At 36.8% G+C, this 25,687-nt stretch overlaps 1 protein-coding gene across 1 annotated transcript in view; it reads left to right on the top strand.

Moving 5' to 3' along the window:
• Window positions 1-25,687, top strand: part of LAMA2 (laminin subunit alpha 2) — a 711,163-nt gene that overhangs the window by 290,517 nt on the left and 394,959 nt on the right. The window contains exons 9-10 of the mRNA XM_060190486.1: window positions 546-645; window positions 7,583-7,743. Coding sequence (XP_060046469.1) covers window positions 546-645; window positions 7,583-7,743 — 261 coding nt within the window. The remainder of the gene's footprint in view (window positions 1-545; window positions 646-7,582; window positions 7,744-25,687) is intronic.

Below are 25,687 nucleotides of genomic sequence, written 5' to 3'. Positions count from 1 at the left end.
CGCTCCCCACCTGAAGGGGAGTCGCTTCACAGGCATGTCTGCAGGTGTCTATCTTTCTCTCCCCCTCTCTTTCTTCCCCTCCTCTCTCCATTTCTCTCTGTCCTATCCAACAACGAACAACATCAACAATGGTAATAATAATAACCACAATGAGGCTACAATAACAAGGGCAACAAAAGGGGGAAAAATGGCCTCCAGGAGCTGTGCATTCATGGTGCAGGCACCAAGCCCAGCAATAACCCTGAAGGAAAAAAAAAATTCAAGAATGGAAACAATATAATTAAACTGACGAGGGCTTGCTTTGCTATGCATTGAATGTAGGTAACAGATTCCTACTTATTTATTATACTATTGCACTATTATACACTATTTGTGTCATTTAAAGGATATGTATTTTAGAATTATAACATATACCAAAGATATTTTCTTATAATTTCCAATGTAGTAACACTATGTACTAGTAAATGATTCCTTTAAAATTTTGCTGAACTGAAAAATAATGGTGTTTTTGTTACACTGGATTAATATTATTTTAATATTTTTAGGTATCTCCAAATTACCCAAGCCCATGCCAGCCATGTTATTGTGATCCAGTTGGTTCCTTAAGTGAAGTCTGTGTCAAGGATGTAAAACATGCCCCAAAAGGTAAGAGCTATTATTCTTATGAAAAGATAACCAAAATATTTTAGGAGGTCATTTATAGTAAATTTTATTAATATTATTATTTTCATTCTTACATTATCCATGTAATTTCCTAGAAGCAGATTTTGTGTGTCATGTTAAGTAATTTCATATTTAATTATATTTTATAACAAGATATAATTTTAGTATATTTACCTACATAGGCACATGAATCAGCTGACATATACATATGCAAACATGTTTTTGCAGATATGTACAAATATATATACTCTGGTCAATCAACAGTCTCCAACATGTAATTTTTTTAAAAAATTTTATTTGCTATTAATAGTTTGTTACAAGATTGTAAGATTACACTGTCTAGTTCCACATCATACCTACCACCAAAGTTCTGTATCCCACCCTCCCAGCTCACAAAGATAACCACCATAGTTCTCATAAGTCTTAAAAACATTTTACTTGATTCTGTTGTGTTTGGATTTTTTTTGTCAAGTTCATATCAATCATATCTCTAGATTCTACACATAAGTAAAACCATCTGGTAGTTGTCTTTCCACTCTTCACTTATTTTGCTAAGCACAATCACCTCCAATTCCTCCCATTTTTTTCCAGAGGATACAATATTACCTTGTTGATTTCAGAGTAGTATTCCATGGAATATATGTCCTATAACTTCTTTAGTCAGTCATCTGTTGCTTGGCGTTTAGTTTAGTCATCTGTTGATTGGCTCTCCCCCCTTATCTATTATTAATAATGCAGCTATCAAGTATAATTTTAATGCTTTTTATTTATTAGAAGGTTTTATAGGATTTATAGTTCCTATTGTGAAATGGTGGCATTCATTAAGGGATATGTCGCTTTTGTAGGAGGAACAAAGAGAAATTACATACTGAAATATAGTCAATAACCTAGAAAGCAAAAAATTGCATATATAGGACTTTAAGTGGCAGTCTTCTTCTAGCGTTTGCCCTTCTTCCTTAGCCAGTCAACAGCGTCAGGTTGAGCCTGATGTAAAGTTTCGAGACCTCCTTTGAATCTGGAGAGGTGGCAGTCGTTGACTATGTGGGTCATAGTCTGTCTGGAGCCGCAGGGGCAGTTCGGGTCTTCTCTGGCTCCCCAGCGATGGAACATAGCGGCGCACCGGCCATGGCCTATTTGATAGCGATTGAGGAGGGCCCAATCATAACGTGCTAGGTCAAAGCCGGGTTGACGCTTGCAGGGGTCTGTGATGAGGTGTTTGTTCTTGACCTCAGCTGACTGCCAACTCTGTTTCCAAGAGTCTGGAACAGAGAAGTTCAGTGTAGGCATAGAGGACCAGATTGGATGACGAGAAGTCAAACGTTGGACAGGGTGGGCGAAGATATCCGTATAAGTGGCAGTAATAGCGACTGAATGGTGAGATTAAGACTGGCGCCGTTTTAGGATTGAAATTCATGGTGAACTCTTTATTTTTTATTGGTTAGAGACAGAGAGAAATTGAGAGAGGAGGGTGAGATTGAGAGGGAGAGAGACAGAGAGACATCTACTTCACCACGCGTGAAGCTTTCGTATGACAGGTGAGGATCAGGGGCTTGAACCACTGCTCATGAAGCTTCCCTTCTGCAGGTGGAGACTGGGGGCTGAAACCAAGTCTTTGAGCAGTGTAATGTGTGTGCTTAACTGTTGTGCAACCACCCGGTCCCCATTTTTATGCTCTTTTAAGGGAACTTTTCTTTTAAGTAGTATCTACACTGTATTCTTGCCATACTTTTTATTTCTATTAAATATTGGCTATTGACTCTCAATCTTGACAAAGAAATGTTTCATTTAGACAATTCCCTTTCTCCTTCATTCAAATTTCTCTTCTCTAGTATCTTTCTTTTGTTGGATATAAAGTTTAAAAATATATTTCATCCACTATGAAACCGGGATTCTATTTAATGGTTTCTAGTATATAAGGGGGGAAAAGCCACTTCACACATTTTTTTCCAACATACATGGTAATGTGTACCACTTGTGTCTTTATACTATTAAGGACTGTACAATTCTATTGGTCCTAGATTGATAATTACGTTATTTTAAACCTTTAAATGCAGTAGTCAAGATTTGATTGGATATGATTATGCATTCATTTCAATTTAAAACTAAATTGCAAAGTTGGATATAATTCTTTAACACACCTTTACCTTCATGTGTAGTCTGATGATCTCTGTTAGAATGTCTCTGAAATGAGGTCTATTGGTTTGAATAGTTTATTTTATTTATTTATTTGCTGCCAGGATTATTGCTGGAGCTTGGTGCCAGCATTTCAAATCCACTGCTCCTGGTGACCTTTTTTTTTCTAATTTTTTAAAACTTTTTAAAATATTTATTTATTTTCCCTTTTTCGCCCTTGTTGTCTTTTGTTATTGTTGTTGTTATTGATGTCATCATTGTTGGATAGGACAGAGAGAAATGGAGAGAGGAGGGAAAGACAGAGAGGGAGAGAGAAAGATAGACACCTGCAGACCAGTTTAAGAAATTCCATAATATATGTTAATATATTTTGTATAAAATTTCATTTTGCGGAGTTTCTGGTGGTGGGAATTGTGTGAAGTTGTATCCTATGGTTTTATCAGTGTTTTCATTTTATAAATAAAAAAATTCATTTTGCTCTTAGTGTGCACTTATATCAATGTATTTGTTAGAGCTGTATAATACTATAACCAATAATAGAAAAGTGGTTATTATAATTTTTGTAGTTTATTATTTTATTTTAATATTTATTTTATTGTATTTTAAAGAGAGAAAGTGAGAGAGAGGGGTACCAGAGCACTGTTCAGCTCTAGTTTATGGTGAAGGCTGGGGAGTGAACTTGGGACTTCAGAGACTCAGGCATGAGAGTCTTTTTGCATAACTATTATGCTGTTCCCAGTTGCTCCCAATTTTCTTTGTATGTCACTATTTTTATACTTTTTTAACCTGTAGAACTTTAAAAAATGTTATGTACTTAGAATCTAGATAATCTTGTATAGCTATAACTATATTTGCTATATATATATACATATATATATATATATACTTTCACACACACTTGCTTACAGATATAAACTTTCTGTTAGATTTGTTATATGCCTTTATAATTATAAAATTTTCATTTATCTGAGATCAAATGGATGTATTTATTTTATTTTGTCATTACACTTTATAACTCCATTCATCTAGAATTTATTTTGGTATATTCTGTAATGAATATTTTCTCAAGTATTCCATTTTTCCAATAGTATTTTTCTTTATTTATATTTGCCACGGCTGTTCAAGAATCACAGCTCCAGGTTGACTTTTTTTTCAGATGTAGAGAGAGAAATGAAAGGAGAGGGAAAGACACCCCAGCACTGAATCTTCTTCCAGTTGAGCCTGGGTCTCATGCATGGCAAAGCAAGCACACTATCCACATGGATTATTTTGCTGACTCTCTTGTACATTTAATATTAGTGTTTATATCAAAATTTAATTATTTCACATTCTGTCTGTCTTAATATTTTTACTTTTTGTCATCAGAGCTTTAGTTGGACTTAACATCTGGGCCATTCCACTGCTTGTACTAGACATATTTTTTCTTTTTTACGAGACAGATGGTGAGAGACAGAGAGGGAGAGAAAAAGAGACGGGGAGAAACCACAGTATTGCTCCATGATTTGTAATGCTACTCTTTTGCATAATGTTCCCATGTGGTGACTAGAAGCTCAAATCTGGGACCTTGAGCATGGTTAAGCATCCCCTATAATGGAACTTTTAACAGAACATTATCTGTATGAGTCTAATTCTGCAGCATGACTTTACTTTTCTTACTGGAGGTCTTGGTTTCTTGTGTTTTTCTTTATAGTGTGAGTATGTGTGAAACATAGTATATATTTGTGCTTAGCCATGCACATTTCTCATTGTTTAACCTTTCAGGATATTTCAGAGTAAATAGTATTCTGACCTCCTACTTGAGTAGCACCTAAACCTACCTGTTGTTCCATAATACCATGCTGCGTGATGCTCTTGCATAGTCTATCAGAATCAAATAACTCCAGAAAAAAGATACTGACTCCAGAAATAACTTACTCTTTTGCTACAATTGCTTTTTTTTTCCAATTTGATTTATTTCTTACCAGTGCAATCATTATACCTTTTATCTTTCTTTCTATTCTTTCTTCTTTAAGATTTTTAAAATACATTTATTTATTCCATTTTGTTCCCCCCTTTTTATTGTTGTAGTTATTATTATTGTTATTGATGTCATTGTTGTTGGATTGGACAGAGAGAAATGGAGAGAGGAGGGGAAAACAGAGAGAGGGAGAGAAAGAAAGATACCTGCAGACCTGCTTCACCATTTGTGAAGTAGCCCCCCTGCAGGTGGGGAGCCAGGAGCTCGAACTGGGATCCTTACCCTGGTCCTTGCACTTCTCGCCACCTGTGCTTAACTCACCGACTCCCTATTCTCTTTTTCATTAATTATTTCTTTATTTACCATTGGATAGAGACAGAGAGAAATTGAGAAGGAAGGGGATGATAAAGAAGGAGAGAGATAGAGAGACACCTACAGACCTGCTTCACCACTCGTGAGGCTTTCCCCCTGCAGGTGGGGTCCCAGGGGCTTGAAGCTGGTTCCTTATGCACTATAATGTGAACACTTAACCAAGTGCACAGTATTTTTAATATTTATAATTGGTGTCTATTAGAAGCACAAGCATAATAGCACAAACCAAATAATGTTATTGTGTTTTAATCACTGTAAAATGAGAGAAAAAGTCTTACTGCATTTCCATGAAATTCTACTTTGTTCTTGGCAATATCAATTTTTGATATGCTTTCCTAATTTGCATTTACATTATTTTATTTTTAGTTTTTCTTATAATTCTGTGACATTACACATGTTTGTAATACAAATAATATGACATATATATGGTACATTTATGACATTGTGTATGTTAGTATGATTTGCTTTCTTCTCATACTATTTCCTTTCTTATTTTCTCCTTTCCTTTTCTTAGAGGACTGTAGCATATTGTTTTGCTCACATATATATATATTCATATTTTGAAGATCATTAACTTTCATTAATTCATTAACATTGTCTTTTCTATATTTCTCATCAAATACAATAAAAGATTTCCATTTTGTTATTGTTACATTTTTTCTGTCAGTTTGCTGCTGTTTTTTCCTGCTTAAATGTACGGTCATTTCATTATGTGCTTTGCTCCCTGATTATATATATATATGGAAAGAGAGAGTTATTCAATACTACTGATGCTTTTGTTCTATTGCTGGATTAAGTTATTTCCCAGTTACTGTCAGTAAACTATTGTAATAGCTTAGGACAGTGGTCAGTGTCAGTTTGTTTTGAGTTACTGTTTTCACTGTCTGATTATCAATACCCTAATAAAGAGACACAGAGGTTTCAGTAACAACAACAAAAACGTATGAGATGGGGGGTTAGGTAGCATAATGGTTATGCAAACAGACTCTCATGCCTGAGGCTCCATTGAGTCCCAGGTTCAATCCCCCTCATCACCATAAACCAGAGCTGAGCAGTGCTCTGGTAAATTTTTATTTATTTATTTATTTTTATTTAAGAAAGGATTAATTAACAAAACCATAGGGTAGGAGGGGTACAACTCCACACAATTCCCACCGCCCAATCTCCATATCCCACCCCCTCCCCCGATAGCTTTCCCATTCTCTATCCCTCTGGGAGCATGGACCCAGGGTCATTGTGGGTTGCAGAAGGTAGAAGGTCTGGCTTCTGTAATTGCTTCCCCGCTGAACATGGGCGTTGACTGGTCGGTCCATACTCCCAGTCTGCCTCTCTCTTTCCCTAGTAGGGTGGGTCTCTGGGGAAGCTGAGCTCCAGGACATATTGGTGGGGTCTTCAATCCAGGGAAGTCTGGCCGGCATCCTGATGACACCTGGAACCTGGTGACTCTCCATTTTTTTATTAAGAGTAAAAAGTCCATTCAAACTTTTTATTTATTTTCTCAATTTCATTTTTCACTATACAATTCTCTCCCATAAGCATCTTAGTTGTTTCTTTATTGTACTTAATGGTAGCGTACTTAGATTACCGTGTTACTATCTTGTATGTAATACATTGTTTACACTCAGATAACTTTTTCATTTTATAATAGTTTTAGAGAAGCTATAACTCAGCATGTATACACATTATAACACCTAATTTTTAATGTGTCATTTTTCAGTGTTACAAAAATACTTCTTTGCTATTACTATTTTTTTCTGTAGTCTAAATTTTGGTAGATGCTTTAAAACTCCCAGAGGGATAGAGAATAGGAAAGTGGGGCCAGGCGGTGGTGTACCTGGTTAAGTGCACACACTAAGTGCTCAAGAACCCAGATTCAAGCCCCTGGACCCCACCTGCAGGGGGAAAGCTTCACGAGTGATGAAGCAGGGCTGCAGGTGTCTCTGTCTCTCTCCCTCACTATCTCCCCATCTCTATAAATTTCTATCTCTATCCAATAGTAAATAAATACATAAAATATATTAAAAAATCAAAGAGTAGTTTTTCAAGGGTAGTTTGGAAATAGTGGTTATGGGCCGAAATTGCTTTCTAAAGAAAAAAAAAGAATAGGAAAACTATTGGGAGGGGATGGGATATGAAGTTCTGGTGGTAGGAATTGTGTGGAGTTGTACCCCTCTTATCCTATGGTTGTTGTCAGTGTTTCCTTTTTATAAATAAAAATTTAAAAGATATATTTCTCCCCATTCTTACTGTTTAATGACATTTAGGAGATACTACATTATCCTGTCATATCAAATCAACCCTTCTACTGTCTGGTACGTGCTTCTCTTTATCAATATACATCTACAATCTGACTTTTTCTAATAAAATGGAGTTTTAAAGTTTCCTACAGAGAAAATATGCAGAGTTGCATTATTTACTGGTTTCTAAATTGTCGATATGTGGCTTCTCTTCTCTTAGGGCTGGCGCCTGGATCCTGTTATTGCAAATCTGGCTTTGGAGGGGTGATCTGTGATCGGTGTGCCAGGGGCTACTTTGGCTATCCAGACTGTAGACCGTGTAACTGCAGTGGCATCGGGAGTACAAATGAGGACCCTTGTGTTGGACCATGTAACTGCAAGGTATATGTTTATTTTGGTAATGTACTGCTGTCAAGACAAAAGGTCATTTTCTTTGACTTCTCTGTTTATCTCTGCAGGCATATAGCAATTGTAACAATTTCTCCCATAAATATCTCCTATCTGCTTGGTATCTGACATTTCTAGAAACCTACTGGTTCAGTACTATAAGACACATGTCCTTTGACCCAAAAACTAGCAAAAGCACAGAAGACTGATCACTTACAAATCTGTGTCATTTTATAGTAAGACAATTTTCCCGTTTCCTTCTCAGTCTTTTAGTTTATATAGTAATAGAGAGTGAAATCTATTAATAGCTGATGAACTCACATCTGCTATAGCTTTGTATCTAATCCTGAAAACAATTTTCTCAAGGATATCCTGATTTTTTAATTGATCTGCCAAAATTCAAAGACAAGTCCAAAAACCTCAGACTTAAAATCTTCTGTTTAACTACCAAAAAATATAATAATTCTTAGTAGCATTGATAAAAAATATCTACTCATAGCTTCTCACAAGAAGTAATTTTTAAGATTTAATTTTATTGCTGCATATAATTAACAAATAGCTCATCATGTCAGCATAAAAGTGATTAATAATTGCAGTTTATACATAGAGAAGAGTCAGAGCACTCACAAGTTTGGAATGATAATTCTCATCTCTTTTAGCTTTGGGAAACTATTCTGAAATGTTGTAGTTGGTGTTAGTTACATTAATTGCAATGATGAACTTTCTACTGAAACAGTCAATATATCATAGTGATATAAGAATGTTTTTTTTCTTTGTTCACAAAACACATGAAACCTTATTTAAAATACCTCCTTTAAGGAGCCAGGTAGTGGCACACCTGGTTAAACACTCACATTACAGTGCACAGGGACCCAGGTTCAAACCCCTAGTCTCTACCTGCAGAGAGGAAGCTTCACAAGTTAGATACAGCAGGGCTGCAGGAGTTTCTCTCTCTCTCTTCCCCTCACCCCTCCCCTCTTCTCTCAATTTCTCTTTGTCTCTATCTAATAATAAATAAATAAATATAAAAATATTTACTTTAAAAGAATATATTTAATAAAATATTACAATTACATAGCTTACTAAGAAAGCTGTGTTTTGTGCTTCCAATTATTATGTTTATATCTGTATACAAAAATTAAATTAGAGCACAGAAAGCAAATATTTTCTTGATGATAAACACATATTTATTGGAAAAACAATGTGTAAAATACAGCTAATACTATAATTATTACATATTAGTTATATTTTATATCAATAGGTCTTGACAAAGAGATTGTCATAACCTAAAACATAGTAATTTTCCTAGATCAGATACATTCCATTCCAAAATTATCTGAAGTGAAAAAAAACTCTAGCAGACTTGCTAGCATTCGCTAAGTGATAACTTACTCGGAAACACTCCATCCTTCCTCCTCCAGATTTCTGCTTATCTTCTGGGACAATCCTACAGACTCATAGTAGATCTATAATATTTACCAAAATACATGCTTTGTGTGCTATATATTTTTTTCTAAAACAGCACAGAAAATCCTACCCTTTATCATTTACACAAAGAGATAAACCTCTTTAAGTATCAAAGTGTCTAGAATACAACAAAACTGTCAAAAAATAGCAGTTTACTGTTGTTGCTACCAAGAGTTTCAGTTCTCCACCATGGCGTCTCACATATATAGAGAGACAAACATATTAAGAAAAAAATAGGAAAATGAAGCACAGCACTAGTGTTTCCCCAAGTGTGGTGCTGACCAGGCTCAAACCTGTATCACAAACTTGACAAAACCCACATTCATCCAGGTGAACTATCTTGCTAGCCCAGGTGAATATTGTTAACACCAGTTATTTGTAAGCAAAGAAGCAGCAATAAGCAAGCAGGTGCTTTTAATTTTGTTCATTTTCTTTGTAATATACAGAGAAAAGCTAGAACAGGGAAACTAGCAATTAGCAGAAATTCAAGGAAAACTCCTACTCTCTGCTGACTTGATATTGTACTGAGAGTGACTTTAATTCTAGTATGAAAAAATGTCTCCTACAAAGTAACTTGATGCTCTACATAGAAAATTAAAACACAGTAATTAACTACAGCTAAGGAATTATTAAAGAGTGAAAAAGTAAGTCAGTAATATCATTAAAAGAGTTGCCCTTCAACTAATGATATTTTAATTGATGACTATAAAACTATATATTTTATAAAACATTTTACGATAAACTTTGCAGAAAACATTTTTTTAATTTTATTTATTTATTTTCCCTTTTGTTGCCCCTGTTGTTTATTATTGTTGTTATTATTGCTGTTGTTGTTGGGTAGGACAGAGAGAAGTTGAGAGAGGAGGAGAAGACAGAGAGGGGGAGAGAAAGATAGACACCTGCAGACCTGCTTCACCGTCTGTGAAGCAAATCCCCTGCAGGTGGGGAGCCAGGGCTCGAGCCAGGATCCTCATGCCAGTCCATGTGCTTTCCACCATGTGTGCTTAACCCGCTGCTCCACCACCCAGCTCCAGCAGAAAACAATTTCAATGAATACCCCTGATTTCCTGACTCCTGAAAATCCCCCCTACCCTACTTTAGTGCAACACACCAAACCCAGTCCAAGTTCTACTTTGTGTTACTTCTGTCTGTTCTTATTTCTAAACTTCCGTCCATGAGTGAGAACATCCCATATTCTTCTTTCTCTTTCTGGCTTATCACACTTAATATGATCCTTTCAAGCTCCATCCACAATGAAGTGAAGAAGGTGAATTCATTATTCTTTATAGCTGAGTAGTATCCTTTTGTATATATATCATAACTTTCTGTTGTTGGACACTTAGGTTGCTTCTAGGCTTTGGCTATTACATATTGTGCTGCTATGAACGTAGGTATACACAGATCTTTTTGCATGGGTATGTTTGAATTCTTGGGATATATCTCCAAGAGAAACATTGCCAGGTTATGGGGTAGGTCTATTTCAAGTCTGAGATTTCTTCAGACTGTTCTCCACAAGAGTTGGATCAACTTACATTCCCACCATCAGTGTAGGAGGGTTCACTTATTCATGCAACCTCTCTAGCATTTTTATTACTATTCTTTCTCACAGGAGCAACATGGCATCTCATTATTGTCTTAATTTGCATATCTTTGACAAGATATGGAGCATTTTTTCATGTCTGCTGGCCTTTTGGATCTCTTCTTTGATGAATATTCTGTTCATATCCTCTCCCCATTTTTTCAGGGGGTTCATTTATTTTTTTGTTGGTGGTGGTGAGTTTGGTGAGATGTTTATATATTTTGGTTATTAGACTTTGTCTGATGTATGGCATGTAAAGATCACCAATTCTGTAAGGAAAAGAAACTTGTTAATTTGATGTAGTCCCGTGGGTTTATTTGGTTTTTAGATTGGACTTGAGTCACTGAAGATGCCTATAAAATTTGGATGGAGGGGGCCAGGTGTTGGCGCACCTGGTTAAGCGCACACATTACAGTGTGCAAGGATCCAGGTTCAAGTCTGTGGTCCCCACCTGCATGGGGAAAGCTTCATGAGTGGTGAAGCAGGTCTGTGGGTTTATCTCTCTTCCGCATTATTTCCCCCCCCTCACAATTTCTTTCTGTCTCTATTCAAAATCAATAAAGATTTTTTAAAAAATTAAAAAATGAATGGAAAAGAGTTCTGTCAATATTTTCCTCAAAGTATTTGATAATTTCTAGTCTAACATCCTAGCCCTTGATTAATTTGGAGTTTGTCTTCACATATAGTGAAATGTTCAGTTTCTGAAAGATACATTTCAACACTTTTTTTAAATCTTTATTTACCAAAGCAGGAAATAGATCAAACTGGGAGTAAACAATATTCAAGAAATCATGAAGGACTAATAATTATCAATAATTAAAGAAAAATATATCATTGGATTTATTAAAATCAAAATATTTTAGTGTAATAATAAAATCTAGATACTAAACTGAGTATCCCACCAGTATAGACAAAATGAGAAACATTAAAATTAAAAACAGATGTAATATTATTGTATTTATTATTTATTTATTATTGTATTGTATTTATTTACTCACAGCCAAATTTCATTAAAAGGCTGCTAGAAGTGATGCACATACTTTGCTAAGCAGAATATTATACTTAGAAGAGAGTTCTGATTGACTGTGAAACAAAAAAAAAACAATCAATAGAATTCTGGGAACTTGTGAATATAGTGGATATATTTTTTCTCAAGTATGAGGTCTTGAATTCAATTTCTGGCATCAAATAAGTGATGTTCTGTTTCCTCACCTTCTCTCTCATATTTTAATAAATAAATAAATCTTAAAAGATCTACTTATAAAACTAACAACTACTAAGTGATTTTATAAAATCCATGTTTTAAGAAAGAGGTATACAAGATTATTGAAAAATATAAAATGAGATTTTAATGGGGATCTAGTAGATGTTATCAAATTTCTCCATTTTGCTTTCTTAAAAAATACCTGTAAAATAGGTATCCAGAAGTATGAAAAATGTTCAACATGGACCTAATAACTACCAAGAAAATTAGACAGGATCTAAACATTGATAAATAAATAAATGAATGCAATGTATTCATAATTTACTCTAAGAAATAGTTCAAATAAGTGAAATAGAGCCATACTGGATAAACACTGCTGGTTTTCAGAAATTCCAAGTGACTTGAAGAAAATAAATGCTATTATGTTATCATTTCTATAAAAGTGAAATAAAATGAATCATATGTTGTGTGGAGTAACAAGTTTATTTTAAATTTTAAACACAGTGATAGGACATATGACAGTTTCAGAATAGTAGTCAAAATTAAAGAATGAGAAAGAAGTAGAATTGAAGTAGAGAGTCAAGTATGCCTCTTGGCAGCCTTTTAAACAAATTTTTTATAGTGTAGAAAGAGAAAGAGATAGGAAAAGGAGAGATTCTGCAATGTCTCACGACTGCTTTCCTTACTCTCTTCTGGTACCTCCCTCTCATCCCCAGCGGGCACTCACATGTGATGGCCAGGGCCTCAGACCTGGGTGCTCTACCCGGTGAGTCACTGTCCAGCTCTCTATTTTGCTTTAATGTAGGTCTCTTTAGTGTCTCTTTTAAAACTATTTTTAGTAGTAATGGATTCCTTTAAATGTTTAGAAACTGTTTTATCACTCCTACAAACCTGATCAATAACCTAAGTGAGTAGAGTATTCTCAGGTGCAGGTTTTTCCTGTTCAATGTTTTGATGATAATTTGACATTCCTTTCTGTTATTTTAAAATATAATTTAATGGGAGTCAGGCGGTAGCGCTGTGGGTGAAGCGGAGGTGGCGCAAAGTGCAAGGATTGGCGAGCCACCAGCAGGGGAGCAGGTATGCAGGTATCTATCTTTCCCCCTCTCTGTCTTCCCCTCTTCTCTCCATTTCTCTCTGTCCCACCCAACAACGAACACATGAATAACTACAACAATAAAAAACAACAGGCAGCAAAAGGAGATAAATAAATAAAAATACATTTAAAAGATCTGTATAAAAATAATTTAATAATAAGTTACAAGATTATAGGGTTACAGGGTATACACCACACTCACCACTAAAATTCTGTGCTTTTTCTCTCCTAATGATAACCAACATAGGTCTCACAAAGTCTAGAAACAGTTTAATTTGGTTTCTGTTTTGTTTTTGGCTTTACTTTGTTTTCCAGGGTCCTGTATTCCAGTTTTCTAAAATTCCACATATGATTAAAACCATCAATAGTTGTCTTTCATCTCTTATTTTGCTAAGCATAATCACCTCCAGTTATGTCCCAAAAGATGATATCTCACTTTTATTTTTTTAACTGCAGAGTAGTATTCCCTGGAGTATATATTCCATAATTTGTTTAACAACTCATCTATTGATGAACATTTGGCTTCTTTGAGCCTTTGACTACTGTGAATAATGCATCTGTGAATACAAGGGTACATATTTTCCTCTGGTTAAGTATTTGCTTGTCCTTGGGTAGATACCTAAGGGTATACTGGTGGGTTATAAGGTAATTCCATTTTTATTCATTTAAGGAATCTCTACACTGTTTTCCGAAGCGGGTGCACGGGTTTGCATTCACACCAGCAGTGTTGCAGAAGTGTTCCTTTCCCTCCACAACCTAGCCAATACCTGTCATTTCCTGTTTTGCTGACACAGGCCATTCTGACATGTGTGAGAGGGAATCTTGTGTAGTTTTAATTTACAATTCCCTAATGTTAAGTAAAGTGGAGCATTTCTGCGTATGTTTGTGGACCATATGTATCTCTTCTTTAGAAAATTATGTAGTTCTTTGGCCCAGTATTTTGAAAAATGTCATTGGCATCTTCATAGATAACTACATTTATACTGTAAATTGCTTTCGGTAGGATGACTTTTTTTTGGCCTCCAGGGTTATTGCTGGGGCTTGGTGCCTGTACCACAAATCCACTGCTCCCAGAGGCCATTTTTTCCATTTTATTGCCTTTGTTGTTATTATTATTATTGCTGTTGTTTCTAGATACGATAGAGAGAAATCAAAAGAGGAGGTAAAGACAGAGATAGGGAGAGAAAGATAGACACCTGCAGACCTGCTCACCAGTTGTGAAGTGATCCCCTTGCAGATGGGCAGGGGCTTGAACCGGGATAAGGGTCCTTGCACTTCACACCATGTGTGCTTAACCTGCTACACTACCACTACCCCCAGGATGACTATTTTAATAATGTCCATTCTTCCAATTCTTGAAAATGGAATATTCTTTTATTGTTATTATGTGAACTTTAGGACTCTAGGCCAGTTTTCTTTTTGGCACATGGAAAAGAAAAACTGAGAGTGGTGGGGGGAGAAGGAGAGGGAGAGGGAGAGGGAGAGGGAGAAGAAGAAGGAGATGGAAAGAGAGGGAGGGACAGAGAGAGTCCCAAAGCTTCCTCCAATACATTTGGGGTTGGGTTAGACCCTGGGTTGCACACATGACAGAGAAGGCATACTATTCTAGTGAACTATAGTCAGCAAGGTTCTGTCATGGTCCAATAAAGGACCAAAGGAATACAACAGTATTGTTGCTCCTAGGGAAACGTCATATCCTGCCAACTACAAGTGTTAGACCAGCTTTTGTTTTTCTTAATCTCAGAGAATCATTTAGGCTTGAAGTAAAAAGGATGGCACAGTGATGCAAAAAGTTTTGCCTGAATTTAACTTTTTGTGTGCTTTCTTTTGAAATAGTATTCCATTTCCCCATTTTCCATTTATGTACAGGAATCAACACCATATTAACTTATTAGGATTGACCTTGGCTATTAGAACAAGAAGATTTTCAATATATACATTTGATCCTGAGTCTTACAGACAGATATCACCATGAAATGTACACAAAGACATTTGACTCATGATAGTTGTAGTTCAAAACTATTATGCCCATCAGTGTATACTGTTATTACTATCATTGCCAGAATTGACTACTTTGAGCTGAATTTTTCAGATAGATAGAGACTTACACATGCAGAGGGAGAAACACCACAGTACCAAACTGTCCCTTGTGCTGTCACACTGAAACCTGTGTCACACATATAATAAACCCATCAACCTCCCTGATGAGCTATCTGGGACACTGTTAAAACCAATTTTTTTTAAGTATGGAAAACGAGCTTGTGAAATTTGAGAATTAATCTTTATTTTCTTTTTCTCACACTTTCCCACTTCATAACTCAGAGCTATTTACTATTTAGCAGTGAAACAGAGTATTTAGAGAGTAAGCACTCAGCAAACACTGCTAATTAACTAATTATCCCTCCTTTTGTAAACCAGAATACATTACAATGAAGATCATAATAGATGAAAATCTGTACTTGACAACAAACACCTCTAAAAACAATTATGACTGAAAAATTTTAAAAACAATTATCACAAAAATTACTTTTCAGTGGAGTTTTTTTTTTTTTTTTGCAACTTTGTCAATAGAATTCCCAGTTGACTGACAATCAGTTAAACATGTATTGCTAAATTTGTACCTAGTCTGTAAGAAACCATTTTCATGAAAGAATACATGGAAACGATTGAGACTATTCCTGTAGAAAGACCTGCATGAGGAAACTATAAGAAAAAAAATTGATGTTATCCCAACCATTTGACTTCAAGAGGAAAAAAAAAAAGTCTAGGTTTTTACAATTCAAGTTTGTTTTTAAGAGGAAATATTACAAAAAAAAAGTACAGTCATTATGATGTTAGTTGGGTAACCATAGTCTATTTGATTTTATAATTGGGTAAATATAATGAGTGAAAAAATGTGTCTAGCACACAAATTTCTCAGTAAGGACATGAGGACTGGTTTTTGAAGGGTCAAAAATTATCAGTTTTATGTAAAGGGCAATCATAATCACACAATAAATCTATACATTCTCTATACTATTAATAGTATAATAGAGTACTATTAATAGTACTCTGTACTATTAAACCTTTGTGGTAGAGATAATAATTTTAGAAAACTATCTCAAGAGGCTTCTTGGATTATAGAGTGGAACACAGAATAAGAACCACAGACCTAAGTTAAAGTAACTTTTTTTATTATCACAATTTGTAAGATAATAAAATATTCATTTCCTGGACTTATTACTTACAATGGGAAATATTAACTAGTAATTTCCACTTGGTGTATAACCAATTAGAATACTTGTTTAGAGCAAGAAACTGAAATTCTTGATTTTTTTTTCCTAAAAATGTGATGATGATAAGCCTAAAGGATTCTAAAAATTACCTTTTCTCAGTCTTACTTAAGTGTGGAAAGAACATTCAACTTGTAAATTATACTCATTAATGGACTCTGAGTAAATTAAATGTTATAATAAATTTTCTGGATTGGCAAAAACTACCTAATGGAAATTCTGAGAAGAGACGCTAAATTAACACCATTTTGTTTACATAAGTGATTAAAAGAGCATCTAAGATTTTATTAATTTATCTTAATAGTTCTTTATAAAGTTGGATGATGCAAAGGCGAAATAGAATAATAGCTGAAGGAGAGGAAAGAAAGCTCACAATGACTAGCACAGTATTTGGGATGGATATTGCAAACTCTCATTATCACTTTTAGGTATTTAGGGTCAATCAACTCATTATCTGTGCTTTAGACATTGAATTGGGTGGTGATATGCTGAAAGGTATGATCTCTACCCTGAACAAATTATAATGTAAATGTCAAGAAAAGAACAAATTGATTTACTCTTGGCATTTATTTATTCATTTATTTAAATAAGTACTAGTAGACATTTTTACTATTGGAAATATTTCAATTAGAAAGGAGAGTATTATAGAAGTCTATTTTATTTTTTTATTATTTGTTTATTTATTTATTTATTGCCTCCAGGGTTATCGCTAGGGCTCGATGCCTACACTTTGAATCCACTGCTCCTAGAGACCATCTTTTTACCATTATTATTGGTTTTATTGTTGTTCTTATCGCTGAATAGCACAAAGAGAAATCGAGAGAGAGTGAGAAGACAGAGAGGGGGGAGAGAAACACATTTGCAGACCTGCTTCACTGCTTGTGAAGCGACCTCCCTGCAGGTGAGAGCCAGGTGCTGGAACCAGGATCCTTGCGCTGATCCTTGTACTTCACACTGTGTGAGCTTAACCCAGTGAGCTACCTCCTGTTATCTCTTTATTCTTATGACAACCTTGTAATGCATCATTTTCTGTAACTGATTTTCTTTTATGTCAGGGAGATGGAGAGCTCTGGTGATGAGTCTTTTATCAGATCCAGAACAAATATCCTTACGATAGTGACTTTCCTATTACCTTACTCTACTCTTACATGTTCAGCTTCTTCCTTTTCTAAGATCATTTTGAGGTTGTTTCTTTTTTTTTTTTAATTTTTTATTTAAGAAAGGATTAGTGAACAAAAGCATAAGGTAGGAGGGGTACAACTCCACACAATTCCCAACACCCAATCCCCATAACCCACCCCCTCCCATGGTAGCTTTCCCATTCTCTATCCCTCTGGGAGCATGGACCCAGGGTCGTTGAGGGTTGCAGAAGGTAGAAGGTCTGGCTTCTGTAATTGCTTCCCCGCTGAACATGGCGTTGACTGGTCGGTCCATACCCCCAGTCTGCCTCTCTCTTTCCCTAGTAGGGTGTGACTCTGGGGAAGCTGAGCTCCAGGACACATTGGTGGGGTCTTCAATCCAGGGAAGCCTAGCCAGCATCCTGGTGGCATCTGGAACCTGGTGATTGAAAAGAGAGTTAACATATGAAGCCAAACAATTTGTTGAGCAATCATGGATCCCAAGCTTGGAATAGTGGAGAGGAAGTGTTAGGGAGGTACTCACTGCAAACTCTAGTGTAGTCCTGCTTTCAGGTATATATTTTATAGTTTATGGATACGTGTGCACATAAGCTCTCTCTCACAGAAACTGGTGTATATCTAGGTTATGGGACTTTGTTAGAAAGTGAACTACCTGAGATGAAATTAGAGTGTACTATTAAAGGAAAGGTCTCACCCGAGTAATGAAGCTGAAGGGTTGTCATACCACACGTGAAGTCTCTGGATACATTCTGAGGTAAAGCATGTTGAGGTAGCAATCGTTGCTTTGGTTAGGTTGTAATCGGCAGATGCAATGTTATTTGGTTTGGATTGGGAGATGCATACGGGAAAGTGGGCCCTATCCAAGGGTTCCAGGACTGGGGGAACTAGGGGCTCTATAGTGAAGATGTGAGGTTCCTGCTGTCTTAGGGTTCAAAAAGACAATCAATAGTTAATATTATCATCACATTATTTGTTAATTGGGTTAACTTTGAAAAGTCCCTTTGTTATGGTTTGCTGGACAGTACCCAGTATCTTGTATATAGCTGTGCTATTGGAAGCTTCTAATCTACTTGGTCTAGGCTTTTGAGAGAGTCCGCATATCAAATACATAGCCTATCTATTAAAAAGATTCAGTTTGTCTTTTGAGAAACTTTGAGACATACAATTGATTTCCCCCTCATATTAATTAGCTACTGATTTATATGTCTACATTTTGCTAGGAGTGTACATAAACACCATTCCCACCACCAAAGGACTGTGACCCATCCCTCCCGCCCACTCCCACCCCCCACTGGCCCAGGAAGCTACATGCCAACCCCTCACCACTGGGTTTTTACTTTGGTGCCCTACTTACAATTTGATCAGGTCCTGCTTTTAGTTTCCCTTTCAGATCTTCTTAGTCAGCTTCTGTTGATGAGTGGGATCATCCCATACTCATCTTTATCTTTCTGACTTAGTTCACTTAACATAATTCCTTCTAGCTCTGTCCAAGATGGGTCAGAGAAGGTGGGTTCATTGTTCTTGATAGCTGCATAGTATTCCATTGTGTATATATACCACAGCTTTCTCAGCCACTCATCTGGTGTTGGGCACCTGGGTTGCTTCCAGGTTTTAGCTATTATGAATTGTGCTGCTATGAACATAGGAGTACAGACCTCTTTTTGGTTGGCTGTTATGGAGTCCTTGGGGTATAACCCCAGGAGAGGAATTATTGGGTCATATGGAAGGTCCATGTCTAGCCTTCTGAGAGTTTTCCAGACTGCTCTCCACAGAGGCTGTACCAATTTACATTCCCACCAGCAATGTAAAAGGGTTCCTCTGTCCCCACATCCTCTCCAGCATTTGTTGCTGCTGTCCTTTTTGATGTATGCCATTCTTACAGGAGTGAGGTGGTATCTTAGTGTTGTCTTGATTTGCATTTCTCTGATAATCAGTGACCTAGAGCAGTTTTTCATATGTTTGTTAGCCTTTTGCATCTCCTCTGTGGTGAATGTTTTGTTCATTTCCTCTGCCCATTTTTGGATGGGGTCATTTGCTTTTTTGCGGCTAAGTTTGCTGAGCTCTTTATATATTTTGGTGATTAGTTTCTTGTCTGATGTCTGGCATGTGAAGAATTTCTTCCATTCTGTGAGGGGTCTCTCTGTTTGTTTAATAGTTTCTTTGGATGTGCAGAAGCTTTTCAATTTGATGTAGTCCCATTGGTTTGTTTCTGCTTTGGTCTTCCTTGCAATTGGGTTTGATTCATCAAAGATGTCCTTGAGGTGTAGGTGGGAAAGTGTTTTACCAATGTTTTCCTCTAAGTATTTGATTGTTTCTGGTCTGACATCTAGGTCTTTGATCCATTTGGAGTTGATTTTTGTTTCTGGTGAGATAAAGTGGTTCAATTTCATTCTTCTGCATGTTTCAACCCAGTTTTCCCAGCACCATTTATTGAAGAGAGCCTCCTTTTTCCATTTAATCCTTTGGGCCCCCTTATCAAAGATTAGATGCCCATAGGTGTTGGGATTTACTTCTGGGCTTTCAATTCTGTTCCACTGGTCTGTATGCCTATTTTTGTTCCAGTACCACGCTGTTTTGATGATGATGGCTTTATAATATAGTTTAAGGTCTGGGAGTGTGATGCCTCCATTTCCGTTTCTTTTCCTTAAGATGGTTTTGGCAATTCTAGGTGTTTTCAGGTTCCAGATAAATGATTGTAGTGTTTGTTCTATTCTCTTAAAGAAGCCTGGTGGAACTTTGATGGGTATTGCATTAAATTTGTATATGGCTCTGGGGAGAATATTCATTTTGATGATATTTATTCTTCCAATCCATGAGCATGGGATATCTTTCCATTTCTTGGTATCAGTTTCTATCTCCTTGAGTAGCGACTCATAGTTTTCAGTATACAAGTCTTTCACTTCTTTGGTCAACTTTATTCCTAGGTATTTGATTGATTTTGCTACAACAGTAAATGGGAGTGATTTCTGGATGTCTTCTTCTTCAGATTTAGTGTTTGCATAAAGAAATGCCACTGATTTTTGTACATTGATTTTGTAGCCTGATACCTTGCTATATTGCCTAACAACTTCCAGTAATTTTCTACTGGATTCTTTAGGTCTTTCTATGTATACTATCATATCATCTGCAAATAGTGAGAGCTTGACTTCTTCCCTTCCAATCTGTATCCCTTTGATTTCTTTCTCTTGCCTGATTGCTATGGCAAGAACTTCCAATACTATGTTGAAGAGTAATGGTGACAGTGGACAGCCCTATCTAGTCCCCGATCTGAGGGGGAATGCTTTCAGCTTCTCTCCATTGAGTATGATGTTGGCTGTAGGTTTGCTATATATAGACTCCACTATCTTGAGGAATTTCCCATCTATTCCCATTTTCTGTAGAGTTTTGAGCATGAATGGGTGTTGGATTTTGTCAAAGGCTTTCTCTGCATCTATTGAGATAATCATGTGGTTTTTGGCTTTGCTTTTATTGATGTGATGAATGACATTGATTGATTTACGGATGTTGAACCAGCCTTGCATTCCTGGGATGAATCCCACTTGGTCATGATGAACAATCTTTTTGATGTGTTGCTGTATCCGGTTGGCCAAGATCTTGTTTAATATTTTGGCATCTATGTTCATCAGAGATATTCGTCTGTAGTTTTCCTTTTTTGTTCTGTCCCTATCAGCTTTTGGTATCAGGGTGATGTTGGCTTCATAAAAGGTGGAAGGGAGTATTCCTGTTTCTTCAATCTTATGGAATAGCTTAAGAAGTATGGGTATTAACTGTTTCCTGAAAGTTTTGTAGAATTCATTTGTGAAGCCATCTGGTCCAGGATTTTGTTGTTGGGGAGATTCTTAATAACGGTTTCAATTTCTTTGTCTGTGATTGGTGCATTTAGATTTTGTAGTTCTTCTTGGTTCAGTTTTGGAAGTGCATAGGTTTCTAGGAATTGTTCCATTTCTTCCAGATTCTCTAGCTTGGTGGCATATAGTTCTTTATAGAAGTTTCACAGAATTCTCTGGATTTCTGTGGTGTCAGTTGTGATATCTCCTGCATCGTTTACAATTCTATTAATTTGAGTCTTCTCTCTTTTTTGTTTGGTGAGTCTGGCTAGGGGTTTGTCAATTTTGTTTAATCTTTCAAAGAACCAACATTTGGTTTCATTGATCTTTTGTATGGTTCTTTTATTTTCGATGTTGTTTATTTCTGCTCTAACTTTAGTGATTTCTGTCCTTCTGGTTGGTTTAGGGTTCCTTTGTTCCTCTTCCTCTAAGTCCTTGAGGTGTGTAGTAAGGTCGTTCATTTGGGCTTCTTCTTGGTGTTTAATATGTGATTTTATGGCTATAAGTTTCCCTCTCAGTACTGCTTTCGCTGTGTCCCAAATATTTTGATAGGTTGTGTCTTCATTTTCATTAGTTTCCAGGAACATTTGAATTTCCTGTTTGAGTGAGTCTCTGACCCAGTGGTTCTTAAGGAGCATGTTGTTTAGTTTCCAAATTCTATGTCTTTTAATAATTTTCCGTTTGTTGTTAAAAGTTAGTTTTACTCCACTGTGGTCTGAGAAGATACTTGGGATGATTTCAATGCTCTTGAATTTATTGATGCTGTCTTTGTGGCCTAACATGTGGTCTGTCCTTGAGTATGTGTTGTGTGGATTTGAAAAGAAGGTGTATTCCAGTTTTTTGGGCTGGAGGAGTCTGAAAATGTCCAAGAGGTCTAGTCTGTCAATCTCTTCATTTAATTCTCTTGTATCTTTATTGGTTCTCTGCTTTGTTGATCTGTCTAAGTGTGAGAGTGGGGGAAGTCTCCCACTATTATTGAATTACTATTGATGTATTTTTGAAATTCTTTCAGTAGGTGTTTAATGTATTTAGATGGTCCCTCGTTGGGTGCATAGATGTTAATAATTGTTAAGTCTTCTTGGCTGATTGATCCTCTAATCATTATGTAATGTCCTTGCCTATCTTTTATTACTTTATTTAATTTAAAATCTATCGTGTCTGAGATGAGAATGGCTGTTCCTGCCCTTTTTTGTGGACCGTTAGCCTGTATGATAGTTTTCCATCCTTTCACTTTAAGTCTGTGTTTATCTTGTTGTGACAGATGGGATTCTTGCAAGCAGCATATGGTTGGGTTATGTTTTCTGATCCATCCCCCCACCCTGTGCCTTTTGATGGGTGAGTTTAAGCCATTGACATTTTTTGATATTATGGATTTAATGTATTGTAGTGCCATTGTTCTAAAAAACGATTTGTTTACTCTGATATATTACAAGTATTATAGTGATGTTCTTGTTTATAAGAGGTCTTTTAGTACCTCTTTCAGGGCCAGCTTGGTGATAGTTGCCTCCTTTAACTGTTGTTTGTCTAAGAAGGTTTTGATCCCTCCATCTAGCTTGAATGAAAGTCTAGCAGGATATATAATCCTTGGTTGAAACCCTTTTTCATTCAGGGCTCGATAGATATCTTGCCACTCCCTTCTGGCTTTTAGAGTTTGAGTTGAGAAATCTGCAGAAAGTCTTATGGGTTTTCCCCTGTATGTGACTTTTTGTTTCTCTCTTGCAGCCTTTAGGATCCTTTCTTTATCCTTACTTCTTCTCATTGTGACTATGATGTGTCTTGGTGTTTTCAGGTCTGGGTTGATTCTGTTTGGTACTCTCTGGGCCTCTTGCACCTTGATATCCTTTCTGTTATTCAGGTCTGGGAAATTTTCTTGTATTATTTCCTCTAGAATGTTTGCTTCCCCTTCCTCTCTTTCTTCCTCTGGCAGGCCAATTATACGAATGTTACTTCTTTTGAGATCATCCCATATGTCTCTGTTGTTGTTTTCAGTGTCTCTCAATCTCTTTTTAAGCTCTTTCACCTCTTTCTTAGTTTTCTCTAACTCATCCTCTGTCTGACTAATTCTGTTTTCTGCTTCTGTTAGTCTGCTTTCCCTTGCCTCAGCTTCTTTCTTCATTACAGCTATTTCAGCTTTCAGTTCTCTAATTGTCTCAAGATAATCAGTATTTTCCTTGGGGGTCTCAAGTGTTGTTTCCCTAATACTGCCATTCCTTTCCTCCAATGTTGTTTTCATTTCTGTGATTAATAAGTTTATTATTGCTTGCATACTTTTCTTATCTATGGTTACTTCTGACTGATTTGTGGTTTCTTCTTGGCTCTTGTCTTCATTCATTGGGGTAGCAGTTTTATTTGTTTTTAATCTACCCATTTTTTTTTATTCATGTGTTTCTCTCTTTTTTTTTTTTTTAATGCTCTGTTGTTCCTCACTTGTTGTGTTTTGAGCACAAGTAACACTGTACTAAATACCTTTATGACAATTGCACTCACCAACCTCCGGAATTACAGTAGCAACTGGAGTAAGTATTGAAGGAGTTTAATCATTACCAGTTAGCCAAAAAATTTCTCCAGTCCGTGAAAAAATAGTAACCAAATCCCAGTGAAGAAAGAGAAAAGAAAGAGAGGATAGCAAGAATATACAGTTATGCAAATCTACTATCCAGTGTATATTCTAGGGGTAACAAGAGTGTAAAGGGAACTAGAGCAGAGATACACACATAGAGAGTCCACTCTGGGTCAGATTTCTTCCCCAAAGTAATTCACAAATTCAGAAAGGCAAAGAAGAAAGAAGTGTATGACAAGATAAGAAAAAATAATAAAAAATAAAAAAAAGAGATAGAGAGAGATAAGAGAGAGAAAAGGGAGAAGATAAGAAGAAGGGTTGTAATTAAAGAGCAGTGCGAGGAACTTCCCAAATGTGTATCAGTGAGTTTAAAAAAAAAAAAAAAAAAAAAACCTGTTTGGTGGTATGGGGTATCCTGCTAGTAGCTGGTCCCAGGCACTGCTTATGGGGGGGGGGGGGCAGCGGGAAGGATGTATGCTTGAAAATTAAAAGGTAGAAAAAAGAATTTTTTTTTCCTATTCTAATTCTTAACCCAAATTAAGTTATAGACACCTCCTTGGTATGACCGCTATGGCCCCTTATTGGCTGGCCTGCTAAAGGCAGAAAATCCTATTGTTTACACGAGATGTGTCCGGAGCTCAAAGGCTAGCCGCTTCTCCATGCGCCATCTTCCGGGAAACCCCCCCCTCCAGAGTTTTTTAAAGGATTTCTCAAAAATGAAAACTAGCTCCAAACCCTTTGATCCAATGAGAGTTATACTCAAGAAGTCTTTGGATCTGCTCCCAGGGTCGCGGTGGACCCTGGATTCTCCCAAGAGAAAGCCCCCGAGCTAAAGTGCTCTCTCCGGGTCCTCTGCCCGCCGCGCTCTGCAACCTGCGGAGGAGCCGCCTTCCTGGGTGGGCGGAGGACAATGCCCGGCGCACTCTCCTTGCCCGGCGCCCTGGGAATTCTGGAGCCCCGCTAGTCCGTGTCACCTTTACTCTAATTCTTAACCCAAATTAAACTGTACTCACTTTTTGGTGTCACCCTTTATTAACTGGCCTGCTAAAGGCAGAAAATCCTACCGTTGCTGACGATGCGGTCAGAGCACTCGCTGTCAGCGACTTCTCAGGCCGCCATCTTCCTCTCCCTTCCTTTGAGGTTGTTTCTATATTTCCTCTACTACCTCATGTAATGTCTCAGATTTAGTAGCTCAGCAGTGATTTGATGAATGAGAAGAAATAGTGGGAAATAAAACTTGAACTAGCAAGATAGTTCACTATCTTGCAAGAACTAGCAAGATAGTATGGTGTGCTACTACATTCAATGTGTTACCCAGGTTCAAGTCTTTTTTTGGGGGGGTAGGGGGACATCCAAAATTATCTTCATTTTCAGTGATTTACTAGGATACACAGAACTGAGAAAGCTATTTTCTTCTTCTTCTTCTTCTAGCGTTTGCCCTTCTTCCGTAGCCAGTCAACAGCGTCAGGTTGAGCCTGATGTAAAGTTTCGAGACCTCCTTTGAATCTGGAGAGGTGGCAGTAGTTGATTATGTAGGACATAGTCTGTCTGTAGCCGCAGGGGCAGTTCGGGTTGTCTCTGGATCCCCAGCAGTGGAACATAGCAGCACACCGGCCATGGCCTGTTCGATAGGGATTGAGGAGGGCCCAATCATAACATGCTAGGTCAAAGCCGGGTTGACACTTGCAGGGGTCTGTGATGAGGTGTTTGTTCTTTACCTCAGCTGACTGCCAACTCTGTTTCCAAGAGTCTGGAACAGAGAAGTTCAGTGCAGGCATAGGAGACCAGATTGCA

The sequence above is a fragment of the Erinaceus europaeus genome, chromosome 4 (assembly GCF_950295315.1).
Source record: "Erinaceus europaeus chromosome 4, mEriEur2.1, whole genome shotgun sequence".
Taxonomy (NCBI): Eukaryota; Metazoa; Chordata; class Mammalia; order Eulipotyphla; family Erinaceidae; genus Erinaceus; species Erinaceus europaeus.
This window is presented reverse-complemented; position numbering and strand designations above follow the sequence as displayed.